The sequence below is a fragment of the Dromiciops gliroides genome, chromosome 3, assembly GCF_019393635.1.
Source record: "Dromiciops gliroides isolate mDroGli1 chromosome 3, mDroGli1.pri, whole genome shotgun sequence".
Classification (NCBI taxonomy): Eukaryota; Metazoa; Chordata; class Mammalia; order Microbiotheria; family Microbiotheriidae; genus Dromiciops; species Dromiciops gliroides.
In genome coordinates, this window is record NC_057863.1 from 308,188,218 (window position 1) to 308,202,530 (window position 14,313).

Consider the following 14,313-nt stretch of genomic DNA (forward strand, 5'->3'; position numbering starts at 1 on the left):
TCTATCTATAGCTTGAAGAAAATGGACTCTGGATTCAGATAAACAGCCTCTGTGAAAGAATCAATAAGGAGGCATGGGCCACAAACAAAAGTGAAGGTTTTTTGTTTAAATTCTTTTTTGATGATAACACCCTGGAGGACCATAGTCCACCTGTTCTCTTTTCATTGTGAAGTTCTGGTTCATGTGGGTCTTTGACACATCTGCTTTTGTTGTTGATGAATGTCACACATTTTATCATGGTCTAAAGCACAAAACAGTGCAGCTGATTATTTGGTATCCTGGAGGACAAAAGACACAGTTGATTTAATCGTGCCCCCCCCCCTACCTTAACACCCCCCCCACACACACACACACCCCTCCTGCCAGCTAGGCTGATACATGGACACACCTAAGGCATTTTTTTGAAAAAAAAATTCTTGAGAACTAGTAATTGGCAGTTAATTATTTGTTATTCTTGTATAAATATGTAGGAGGAAGTGTGGGTAAGTGGAAAGCACAATTGACATGGAAATAGGAAATCCTGGTCCAAGTCCCAGTTGATACTTCCCAGACATGTGATTATTTTTTTTGACAGGTGTTTTCTCTCTAAGGACTTAGTATGTCAATGAGGTTGACTTAAATGATCTCTAAGATCTCTTTCAACACTGGAATTTCAGTGTTATAGGGTTCTTATCTATGTTATTTAGGGTTTTATGAGGGGTACTGTGGTATAGTGAATAGAGGGCTCACCTTGAAACCAGAAAGACCTTGATTTAATTCCTGTCAATGAAACATGGTGGCTGCATGACCCTGGCAAGTCACTTAATCTTTCAGTGCTCTAAGTAACTCTCTTAGACTATAAGTTGCAAGGGAGGTGCCAACCTATTTTGGTAGAAGGAGTTTCCCCATATAGAAGTTTCTTATTCCAATGAAATCAAATCAACCACTTGTCCTTATGATTCTTTTTCCAGTAAGGTTTTTTTTTTTATTACAACTCAAACCATATTAACGCATATTATTAATCTATGTTAAGAACTGCCTTTATGACGTCTTATACTCTATCCTTTACTTCGTGTTCTCACTATTCACAATACTCAAGGTTTTTGTTTTGTTTTGTTTTGTTTTTTTGTGTGGATATATAGAGTGAGTGACATTGTTTCCTATTTCACAGGGTCATTGCTTTATTTTAAATAGATTTTATTTATACAGTTTATTTATACATTTCCTAGATTTTCTCCATGCCCCCCCTCTTTCCTCCTCTAAGAGAGTCATCTCATAACAAATAATGTTTTAAAAAGGAGGAAGAGAAAAAAATTCAGTGAAACCAATCAATATAAAAAAATTAACATCAGATGTAATGATCCCACATCAGTGGACCCTAGCCTCTGCAAAGCAATGATTGGGAGCTACCTTCTCACATCAAGGTAATTTATGTTTTGCTTTAACATTAAATTTATTTTATTTTATATATTCAGACTGGTTCTCCCTCTCTTATGCAGGCTGGAAGTGTAGCAGCTACTCACAAGCTCAATACCATTGCTCATCAACATGAGTCCCATTTTACTTTACTTGTCCCATTTTAGACCTGGGGCAGTTTGCCCTTTCTCTGGAAGGCTGGCTTTCTGGCATCTCACCAGATTTAGCACTACCGCAGTTAAGAGCTCTTGGACTCAAAGGATCCATCAGCCTCAGCTTCCCCCTTAGCCAGGACTACATGTGTGCATTACCATGCTTGGCTTGTTTTGGGGTTTACTGTACTCGGAGTGATTAAGTTCAAATATTTCTGATTCTTTACTTAGTCTATTCTATTGATCCAAATTTCTATTTTTTAAAAACTTAAGCAGTTTTGAGGACTACTTCTTGAGTTTTGGAGGTGCTATTCCCCTATTTTACCTACTTTTCTTGCCTACAATTTCCTTTGATATTCCAGATATTTTGTTTCTCCAAATGAATTTCATTACTGTTTTATATAGTTCTGAAAAAGTATCCCTTTGGTAGTTTGATTGGTATAGCATTAAATAAATTAGTTAACTTTGGCAGTTTTGTCATTTTTATTGTATCAGTTTGGCCTAAATATATAAGAATGGAATATTCTTTTAGCTATTTAGGTTCTTTACTTCTTTAAGGGAGTATTTTGTAATTGAATCTATAGAAATATTGAAGATGCTTTCATTGATTGACTTCAAAACATTTTATGTTTCTTGTAGTTATTTTTAATAGTACCCCCAATTGTCAATATTAATAATAATGATAACAGTAATAACAACTCATAAATTACATGGAATGAAACGTTTTCAAAATATAGAGATGTGGCAGACAAAACCAAAACCATATGGGATTAGAATAAGATTCAGATCATCTCAATCTTGTCTACTTCTGGAGTGGTTTTGAAGATGTCAGTGTACCTATAGAAGATGAGCTTATATCCCAACATTTTTATTCAATTACAAAAAAATCAGGTTTTGCTTATCTGTGCAACATTCTGCAGACCATTAAATATAAAAGACTAATAGTATATAATGGCAGGTTCTAGGACTGTTTCTAGCTGATCATTGAAAAAAGATAAGAACAATATTATAATGAGGATAGTGATGGGGTTTATAGCTAATATTTCTATAAGTCAGTTAATCAATAAATATTTATTAAGTACCTACTATGTGACAGCTACTGTGCTAAGCATTTGAGATAGAAAGAGAGGTAGTCCTTGTCCTAGAGGATCTCTCAATCTAAATTAGCCTATTTCTAAATTAATTTCTATAGCATTTTAAAACTTTCAAAATGCTTTACATGCATTAGGTCATTTGAATGCTGCCTCATAATGAAATGCTATGGGAAAATGATATTAGAATATTAGAAGTAATATATAACAATAAATTCCAAATAGTTGAACGAAATAAAAATGATCACATCATTAAAAAGTTAGAGGAGAATGGAAATAGCTCCCTTTTACAATTATGCTTAAGAGGACAATTTTTTTTCAGTGAGGCAATTAGGGTTAAGTGACATGCCCAGGGTCCCATAGCTAGTAAGTGTCGTGTCTGAGGTCGGATTTGAACTCAGGTCCTCCTGAATCCAGGGTCAGTGCTTTATCCATTGTTCCACCTAACTGCCCCAAGAGGAGAATTCTTAACCCAACAAAGGATAGAGGAAATAACAAAAGAAAAATTAGACAATTTTGATCACATAAAATTAAAACATCTTTGCATGGAGAAAATCAATGCTGCAAGAACAAGAAAGGAGAAAAAATCATTTCATTAGATATCTTTCACTAAAATCTTATAGCCAACTCATATAGAAAACTGATCATTATATCTAAGACTACATGATTCCGTCCTCAAATGGTCCAAGAATAGAGACAAACAGTTCTGAAGTGAAGAATTATAAACCATGAATAACCATATGAACAAAGGTTTCAAATCACCGATTATAACACATATTACATACATATTAAAATAACCTTGGGGCTTCATCTCACAACCATCAAAATGATAAAGATGACAGAAAATGGAAACAATCAATATTGAAGGGCCTGTGGGAACAGAGTCATACTAATTCATTATCAGAAGAGCTGTGAATTTGATCCAACTTTTCTCTAAAATAATTGGAATTACTTTAGAAATTCATAAAGTTTTTCATATTTTTTAGCTCAACAACCCTTGTTATTCAGTTGTTTCAGTCATGTCTGACTCTTAGTGACCCCATTTGGGGTTTACTTGGCAAAGATACTGGAGTGCTTTGCCATTTTCTTCTCCAGCTCATTTTTCAGTTGAGGAACTGAGGCAAACAAAAGTGACTTGCTCAGGGTCACATGTCTAGTGAGTGTCTGAGACCACATTTGGCTTTTTTTTGTTTGTTTTGTTTTGGCAGGGCAATGAGGGCTAAGTGACTTGCCCAGGGTTACACAGCTAGTAAGTGTCAAGTATCTGAGACTGGATTTAAACTCAGGTCCTCCTGAATCCAGGGTGAGTGCTTTACTCACTGTGCCACCTAGCTGCCCCCTGAGACCACATTTGAACACAGGAAGATGAGTCTTTCTGACTCCGGGCTCAGCACTCTATACACTGTGCCACCTCGCTTGCCCTATTACTGTCACAGATAGGTTATTCAAAGGTAGAAAGAAAGGCTCCCTACATATCAGACTATTCATAACATTATTTTTTTATGGAATTAAGGAATTGGAAATGTAATAGGTCCCTGTCAAGATAGAACTGGCAGAACAAACTGGTATATGAATGCAATGGAATGCATTCCATGTAATGGAAGTAATAAAAGATAGGTATGACGAATTCAGAAAAACATGGGACAATTTGTTTGAACTAATATATTCTGCCAGCTAAAGAAAACTAAGAATAAATTAATGATTACAATGATATGAAATCATCATACTAAGAGGAAACTGAATGCTGAATAATTGTAATGACCCATCTTGGACCAGAGGAGAAATAATGAAACAAAAGGCAGTGTGGACAGTAGAAAGAATAGTGGACATGAAATAAGATAAAGTTACAACTCTTTGGGCCTCAATTCCTCATCTCTACAAAGGTGGCATTGAATTGAATGGTCCATTTTAGCTCTAATTCTATGTTTCCATGATCCTCTTGGAAGAGACATGAGCATCTGTGGGTTTGGATTTAGCAAATGTGGTCACACATAGTCATTGTATTAGTTTTGCTCAATTGTTTTTCTTTGATACAAGGAAGGGTTTAATATCCAGAAATCACTCTGATGTAAGAACAAAAGATCTTTTTATTCTTAAATGAATCTTGGACAAGAGGTAGTCAAAATACAATTTAATTTAATTCAACAAACATGTATTAAATGCCTACTATGTGCAAGCTACTATTCTAGATGCTGAAGATGTCAAGGTAAATTGACAGTTACTGTCTTTGATTTTACAATCCAATGGGAATTAAGGCATATACAGAAACACCAGTGATAAAAGGCAGACTGTAATAAGTGCAAAGATACAAGGTTCAATGAAATAAACATAGTTTATTTCATTTTTTAAAGGTCTGGATCTATGTGAATTTGTTGGTGTACATCCTTAGTAAGAAACTCTTTCTACCAATGCAGAATAACACTTTCTCTGCAATTTTCAATCTTAGAGAGATTCCTTGGCCACCAAGAGATTAAGTGACCTTCCCATGGGCACATAGTGTATGGCAGAGGCTGGACAGGTTGGCTCTCTTTCCACTATATTTCACTCCCTCTCAATTTCATTTATTTCTAACAACATATTTTACATAAGGTACAAAGAAACTCTTTTCCCACCTACATTACAACTTGAAACCATTTGGTTCTTAGATTGGTAAAATGTTAGGGATGAGTCTTTAAATTGATTTTGGTACAAACTGTCAGATTTCTGCAAAACTCTGTACTAGAGGAGATGCTCTAAACTCAACATTGTAAATCATTGAAACATTGAAGATTACGAGGGAAAATCCTCCATAGAAAGACAAATGAGAGGGGAGGGCAAAGGAAAACAAATGAGCACTCACTTTCTGTCAGTGGAAATTGCAGCAGGTTTTTCTCTTAGGAATAGCCTTTAGCATTTATATTTCCTTATGGTATACGTCAGCATCTTTAGAGTCATAAAACTTAGTAGGCTGTCATCTTGACGCCTGAATATATTTCCTTCTCTGTCTGAGAAATGATTCTGAAAGTTCTTTGTGTTTTATTCTTTGTTGCAGGATACAAGGACACTTGCTATATTAAAGAATGTCTCTCTCTATAATAACAGGTGTTTTTCATGAAGTGTCTAGATTTTTCTCTCCCCCCTCCCATATGGTATGTATATTGTAGCTAATGTCCAAATGAGACACATAAATAACAAAATCAGAGATTCCGTCTAGACATCCCATCAGAAACCATAGTGCTTCATCAAATAGTAATCATCTTTAGCTTTTTAAAAACCGATGGCATTAGTGAGCTAGTTGATTTTTCCTACTCTCTGAAGGCAAGCCAAGGTTGTACACCATACGTTTTCCAGAAGACTCTAAGCACCAGGCTCTGGAGCTGTTTTGTTGTTGTTCAGTCGTGTCAGACTCTTTGGGAACCCATTTGGGGTTTTCTTGGCAAAGGGACTGCAATAATTTGACATTTCCATCCCCAGCTCATTTTACAGGTGAAGAAACTGAAGCAAACTGTTAAGTGATTGCCCTGGGTCACACAGTTAATGAGTCTCTGAGATTTGAACTCAGGAAGAGGAGTCTTCCTGATTCCAGGCCCAACATTCTAACTACTGTGCCACCTTGCTGCCTGTCTGGGGCTGCTTATTGACTTAATTTCCAAGGGACTCTGAGTCTCTTCTGCCTGTTACTATTTGAGATTCCACAGCTGGAACTTCACTGCTGAGTTTGAGAGAATTTAATACAATCAGGGTGTTCCAAAATTATTAGTGCAGTTTTAAGCTGTAATGACATTGTCTCTATATAAATCGAGGTGTAAAAGTGAGATAATTATCTAAACATTTCAAGCCATTTAAAAAATCTCAGTTAACTGAATTATTCTGGCAAAAATATTTTGGAACCTAAACTATTTTCATAGTTGCTTCAATTAATTTCATGTGTGCAGATGTTAATTTGATTATACTCCAGATGATTCTTCTATTAAAAATTAGAGGGCAGTGTTTGTGGAAGAAACCTGACAGAATTTTATTTTCAACATGAGGTCAAAAGAAAGAACATTCTTCTTAGAAGCAAAATGAAAGTATTATATCATAATTCACATTCTGTTTTGTGCAAAGGAACTAAAAGATTGGCATTTAAAAGAGAATAAATATTCTAAAACTTTTATCCCTTCTTTTTTGTTTTTATACAGTCATTTTACATGTCTTCCTATCAAGTGAATGCTTCATTTTATGGTTTAGCAAAAATCAACCAACACAGTGACCACATCTGACAGTGTATGCCACATTCTACATCATCTACTGAGAGCAAGAAAGCATACTTCATCATCTGTTTACCAGACCAAGACGGGTCATTCCAATTAATCAGAGTTTGAGTTTCAGTATTGTTTTGATGTATGATGTTATAGTCATTATATATAGGTTCTTCTGGTTCTGCTTACTTCACTTTTCATGAGTTCATATAAGTCTTCTCATATTTCTCTGAATTATTCATATTTATAATTTCTTAAAGCACAATAGTATTCCATTATGTTAGTATATCACAGTTTTTATGGGTAATCCCTCATCAATAGGCACCTATTGATTTCCAAGTTGTTGATGTTGTTTTTGCTACCCTAAAAAAAATTCTACTATGAATTTTATATATATATATGTGACCTTTCTTATTTACATTGATTTCCTTGGACTCCCATTTTTTGGACTCAGTAGATCAGAAGTTATGAACAGTTTAGGGGGCAGCTAGGTGGCACAGTGGATAAAGCACTGACCCTGGATTCAAGAGGACCTGAGTTCAAATCTGGCCTCAGACACTTGACACTTACTAGCTGTGTGACCTTGGGCAGGTCACTTAACCCCCATTGCCCTGCAAAAAAAAGTTATGAACAGTTTAGCAATGTTTTTTAGATAGTTCTAAATGGTTTTCCAGAATTATTGATCCATTTTGTAGTTATATGAACATTGCATTTGTATGCCTGTATTTCTTTCCTGCATTTAATATTTTTGCTTTTATCAACTTTGACACAAATTTTTATTTTAAAATTTGTTGATATTTTTTGGTGCTTTATTTCTGCCAATATCCACTACACTGTCCCTTCCTCCCAACCTACCTAGTGTACTATCCTTTGTCCAGGTGCATATTGAAGCCAGTTAGAATGGACTCAAGAGCCAATTGTTAACTTTTCAGTGTGAGCATTATTCATCAGAAATTGGCAAATACTACAAATGAGGGATTGATTTATTGTTTTCTTGATTTTACAGACTTAAAACAGGAATGGATAAAAGGTTAATACTTTAAATTAAACTTAAATGTCACATATACGATTTTTTTTGAATAGCTGGTTGTTAAACAGCTACCAGCACACCCTTGTAACCGAAAATGAAGAAAATAGGGAGGGAAAGAAAAAAAAAACCAATTCAGCAGAACAAATGCACCAATTGAGGGTGAAAGCACACACGATATTCCACAGTCTTCCATTTCTTCAGTGATCATGGGGTGGGGTAACATATGCATTTTCTCATCTCCTCTTGAGGGACAAGCTTGATCATTATGATTACCTAGCACTCAATTTGGGGGGAGGTGTTGCTCTTTCTATTTGCATTCATGCAGTTAGTCATTGTGATTATTATTTTTCTTGCTTGGCTTAGCTCATTCTGTATTAGTTCATTATATCTTCCCAAGCTTCTCTGAACTCTTCATAAGTATCATTTTAAATGATGCGGTAATATCCTATTACATTCATATACCTACTTTTTTTTTCTAGGTCTTTGCTACAATAAAAAATAATGCTATACATAATTAAGTGTATATGATAATGTTCTGTTTTTGAATTGCTTAAGATATGTTCCTAGCAGAGAGATTTGTGGGTGAAAGCATATGTATATTTGGGCTATTTTCTTAGCATAACTCTAAATTGCTTTCCAGAAATATTAGAGTAAGTCACAGCTCTACTGTCAGTGTCTTAAACTGATTGTTTTTCAACAGCCCCTCCAACATTGACTATTCCCATCTTTGGCCAATTTGCTGGGTGGGATATCAGTTTTCAGACTTATTTTAACTTGGATTTCTCTTGCTGTTAGTGAATGGACCAAACTTTCATATAGTTTTTGAGAGTATGCAATTCTTCTTTTGGGAAGTCTTGTTTCATATTCATTGATCACTTATCCATTAGGTAATACCCCTTGGCTTTATATATTTGCATTAATCCCCTATATGTCCTGAATGTCAAAACTTTATTAGAGATACTTGATGTGAGAAAAACCAAAACAAAACAATTGACAGCTTCTCATGCTACCCAAGTTGCACTGATATTTTTCATGTAGAAACTTTTCATTTTCATTTAAGAGAAATGATGTTTTATTTTTTGTGATCACCTTTATCTTTCATTTGGTTAAGAACCTCCCCCGACTTATAACTGTGAAAGCTATCTGACCTGGTTCTCTTCTCATTACTTAACATCATGTGACTTTTATTATTCAGGATATGAATCAATTTGGGACTTGTAAATAATTATTTTTAAAAGAGCATTCCCAGGACTAAAGGTGGCATATTTGACAGGCAACTTAGGGAATTTCTTTCCTTATACCCATAAGTACCAACTATGAAAATAGCCAGGACCACTTGGGTTACATGTATATTTTTTTTAAGAAATTCCTTACTTTGTCCCATTTCCACACTGGACACAGTATAGTAGCATCATGATTATCATCAGAAAAATTAATGCATTTAATTGTCCACAGCACAGAGTATGCATGAGCCACATGCTCATAGCTGCATATTTTCAATATCAGTGTACTATAATGGAAAAAGTTCTGGACCAGGGTTCAAATACTGATTTGGACACTTACTGACTTTTTTTTTTATCATTTAACTGTGACTCTGTGAAGTGACTCAAATTCAGATTTTTCATTTGTGACACAGAGATAATCATATATGTATTCCTTTTAACCAGACTCTCCTGGAATTATAAGGTAGGTATGCTTTCTTAGAAGCTTTCACCTGAACCACAAAACTTTGATATTTATCTTCCAATATACCCCTCAAGAGTAATTGGTTCCTGAGTAGGGTTTCAATACTATGTAGTTGGAGTTGTATGCCCTACCACTTCATGCCATTTACTAGTCACTTCCTTTCAGGCAAAGGATAATTCTTTGATGAGATCCTGTGTTTATGTAATGAGCTATAAAACAATCCTCTCCCTTCCCTAATCCCAAAACATTTGTGATATAATCAGAAGCAATGAAGACATTCAATCTAGTGCATGGCTTCCTAGAATTAAATGTAAACTCTGTTGGGAGGGTGCAGAGGACAAGGTCATGATTTGTGTTAGTCCCCAGAGCCAAGCTATCTTTCCAGGGGTCCTCCAACTTTCTTGGAACAGTGCTTGTATTAAAGGTTCTCCAGAGGCCATAGTGGATTAGAGAGAGTGCTCTCGGATTTTTATGGTCCTATTTAATACCCACTAAGGTAGTTAAATGACCCTAAGACCTGTCTGTGATTTGGGGTATTGACCAGGAGATCTCCATGAATGATGTCTAATGTGGTGGGCATTTTGGCCTTAATGGAACACAGATAAATTGATATATAACTATTGACCCAAATATTACTGGAGGGAGTATTATAGAAGCTTTGGAAGGAACCAGTGGTTGAATTAATATTGTTTTTCATCTATTTCTGAAAGTAAACTCATACTCTCTTTTCCCACATCCTCTCCAAAGTGACTTTCCCCTTCATAAACTCTGTATTCTGTTATGTTGATTCAAATGCAATTTTTATTTCCTTCCTAATGCTAAATACTTGATTGGTCAACTAAAGATTGAAGTATTTTCCAGGATGACTATAATGCCCACATTTTTAGTAATAATTCAAACAATACAAAATAAAACACTTTGAAGTCCAGATTATCTGATATAGCTGTTTACAATTTCTACTTTACTTGTTTGCTGTGTAGGCATAGGCATAATAGACTTAATTTTAATTTAATTCAACAAATGATTTAGTGCCAACTATAGACAAGGCCTTAGGAATGCAAAGACAAAAATGAAATAGTCTAGCTCTCCAGAAGTTTACATTCTACTGTGAGAATATAATGTATAAACAGGTAAGTAAAAGCTTATGTATATAAAGTAGTATAAAGAGAACTTCAATGCAGTCCAGTGCATAGAGTGCTGGACTGAAGTTATAAAGACCTGAGTTCCAGCCCTGGATTCAGGAGTACCTGAGTTCAAATCTGGCCTCAGACACTTGACACTTACTAACTCTGTGACTCTGGGCAAGTCACTTAACCCCCATTGCATTGCCTAAAAAAAAAAAAAAAAAAAAAAAAAAAAAAAAGACCTGAGTTCAAGTTCAAATCCAGCCTCAGACACTTCTAAGCTCTGTGACCCTGGGCAAATCATTTAACCTCTGTTTGCCTCAGTTTCCTCATCTGTAAAATGGGGGTAATAATAGCACCTACCTTCCAAGATTGTGAGAATCAAATGAAACAAAAACCGTTAAGTGCTTAGTATAGTGCCTATCACATAGAAAGTGCTACATGGTAGTGATTAATAATAATAATAATAATAATTGTTATTATTATTATTGATTTCAAGATGAAGAATGAACTAACAAGGGAATCACTTGTGAAGGTGGTGGCATCAGAGCTATGTTTTTAAGGTACCTAGAGATCCTGTCTAAAGAAGTGAAGTTTGGTGAGGAAATGCAAGCCAAATATTTCTGTACTGATGATTCGTAAGTCTACCTCTCCTGCTCCAGCTTCTTTGCAGAGCTACAGTCTTGAATCTCTAACTGTCTAGTGGACATTTTGAACTGGATGACCCATAGACATTTTAAATAAAACATGTCCAAAACCAAACTAATTTTCATCCTTGCTCTCTCTCACCTTCCATATTCAAATCTGCTGATTTTGCCTTTGTAACATCTTTGACATATACACCCTTCTCTATCCTGGTAGAGGTGCTTATGACTTTATGCCTGAGCTATTGCAAGAGCTGGCTGGTGGGTCTACCTGCCACAAGTATCTCCTCACTCCAGTCTATCCTCCACCCAGTTGCCAAAAGTGATTTTCTTTAAGCTCAGTTTTGACAATATCATTTCCCTTCCCCATGCAATAAATTCCAGTAGCTCCCTATCATACTAGGATCAAATATAAAATCTTTTGTTTGACTTTTATTACGCTTCATAACTTGCCTCCCTCTTTTTCAGTCTTCTAACCCCTTGTGCCCCTCCATGTACTCTTCCATCTAGTGACATGGACCTCCTGGATGTTTCTGACACAAGACACCCAGTCTCCTGATTCCCACCATTTTCACTGGCTCTCCCCAATGCCTGTAACTCTCCACCCTCCTGGCTCCTGGGGCTCCTGGCTCCAGGCTCCAGGCTTCAAGTTCCAGCTAAAATTCTACCTTCAATGGAAAACTTTTCCTGATCCCTTTTAATTCTAGTGCGTCCTCTCTGTTGGTTATATCCACTTTATTTTGTAGATAATGTGTTTGTACATAGTTGTTTACATGTTGTCTTCCTCCATCAGATTGTGAGCTCCTCCAGAGCAGGGACTGTCTTTTACCATTCTTTCTATCCCTGATGTCTAGCATAGTCCCTTATATGCTTAATAAATGTTTATTTCTCAACTCACCTGAGGGACCACCTGTGCAAAGGCAGCATATGGCATTTCATTTGGAATAGAAAGTGTTTAGAGGTAAGTATTATCAACTATCACTTTCTTAGTACACAAGCTATTCTCTAAAAGTAAGAGGAAATTTCAAAAACTGCATTAAAAGGGTTTACATTAATACTCAGAAATAATAGTATATTAAATAGTATTCAAAAATGTTACCAATAGCTACTGTTATTAGGTGCTAAAACATTAAGCTGTTTCTGTAATTATTTTATTTGTTCAATCTACAGCACTGATATGTTTTAGTTTTGTTTTAGATTCAAATTACTTTCCTTTCAGCCTTCATTGTTCTTAAAAATGCATTAGTTCTTCATTCACCAAGGAACAGATGATAGAGAAGGAATGTTTTTCCACACAGTATTTTCTGGCTTTTATCCTATTCTCAACCATCTTCTCCTTCTCCTCACCTTCCCCCACCCCCAACATGGTTTATTGAAAAAGAATAATAAAACAATAGACTTTGATATGGGACCAACTAGAAATATTAATTATCTAAGAAACCTCTGTTAAGGAAAATTCCCATTTCCATGATCTGTATGGCAATAACAGAGCTAAAGCCTCTCCAGAATTAAAATAATGAAGTGTGTTTAAGTCTCCCTGTAATTTGATTCATATAGGTAAATCTGAGGTAAAGATTTACACAATTAATTAGGTACTCTGGTAATCTTTGTTGCCCTAAGCTGCTAGCTAATTACATTTCTTGCCATTGTATCAATAGCAAAAATGGTATATCTTCCTCTCACTGTTAAGTTCACCTGTGATCCCTTCTTTGGATCTTTACTACATAATGCATAGCTAGGGCATCCTGGAAAAGTGAAACTAAAGATTAAGGTCATTATCTGAGTAATTCAGACCAAATCCTTATCTTTTCTTGAATTATCCTGATAATAATTTAGCCTTCTACTTCACTTTGATGATAGAAATGCGGCTTTTGGGACCAGGACCGATGTTTGGAACTCAGTGGTTTGGATGTCAGCTAGGTGAATTATGGTAGGCATGTGCTAACAAGATGATTCTTTTCCTAGGTTTTGCAATGGAACGAGCATGGTTACTATTCTTGCTGACAATTAAGGTGCTTCCTGTGACTGCACAGTTCAATAGCTACAACTGTGATGCTAACCTCCACAGCAGATTTCCTGGTAAGTCTGAACCCTTTCCCCCACACCTTTAAAAAAAGCAAACAAACAATAATTTTATTTGAAAATCATGCCTGGGTTTGCACAGTAAAACACTCAAATATATACGACATGATATGGAGAGGATAGGCCTTATGCATTAAGTAGATATTAACAAATGGTAAGTGACAAAAGAAATGTCTTCTCCATTATAATTTGCATCCACATTAACATACAAAGTGTTCATCACAGTTAAGATTATCATAATAACTGCTCTAAGATTTAAAAAAATATTAGTCACTGGGTGGCAAAATTGGAAGATGTTAATTTCATTCAAACATTTGCTTAATTAATGCTTTTTATTCTAACGGGTTAATTTTGATTTTCCCTGGTGCTGTTTCATATTAATAAATATGTTTAAGAATCATGCTGGGAAGACAGTGGCAATTTATTGTCCAGTATGGAAGAAATGAAACTTGAATATATTGGTAAGTGTTAGATTATATTTGTCCAGCTACAGAAAGAATTTCAAAGAAGTTAGTTGCTTATTAGAATATTTGCAGGGATATGATTTTCATAATCCTTCAGTCTTCAAAGGCCTTGTGATCTCATCCAGGATCTTCACCATCTTCCCTAATTTTATGTAGATGTTGCCTTACCCCACTTCCTCTCCATTCCCAATTTAAGGACTCAGTAAAGAGGGACACAATAAGGCAGTGTGGCATAATAGAAAGTCCATTAAGGTTGGAATAAGAACTATGTTGGAAATGTAGTTCTGTTTACTTACTGGTTGTATGAGCTCAGGCAAATTATGTCAATGACTCAGGGTGAAAGATAATGGGTTCTGTCAGAGTTTAGAAGAGGGAGAAATCATGTCAAGCCTGGGGGGGTGGGGGGGTGTGTCATTAGGTACCTC

The 14,313-nt window shown here is 35.6% G+C and overlaps 1 protein-coding gene across 1 annotated transcript in view; it reads left to right on the plus strand.

The window, feature by feature from the left end:
• The first annotated feature begins 13,315 nt into the window (after positions 1-13,315).
• The window catches only part of ZPLD1 (zona pellucida like domain containing 1), a 65,133-nt gene continuing 64,135 nt past the window's right edge, over positions 13,316-14,313 (plus strand). Inside the window, exon 1 of the mRNA XM_043998869.1 lies at positions 13,316-13,421. Within this exon, the coding sequence (XP_043854804.1) occupies positions 13,316-13,421 (106 nt within the window). The remainder of the gene's footprint in view (positions 13,422-14,313) is intronic.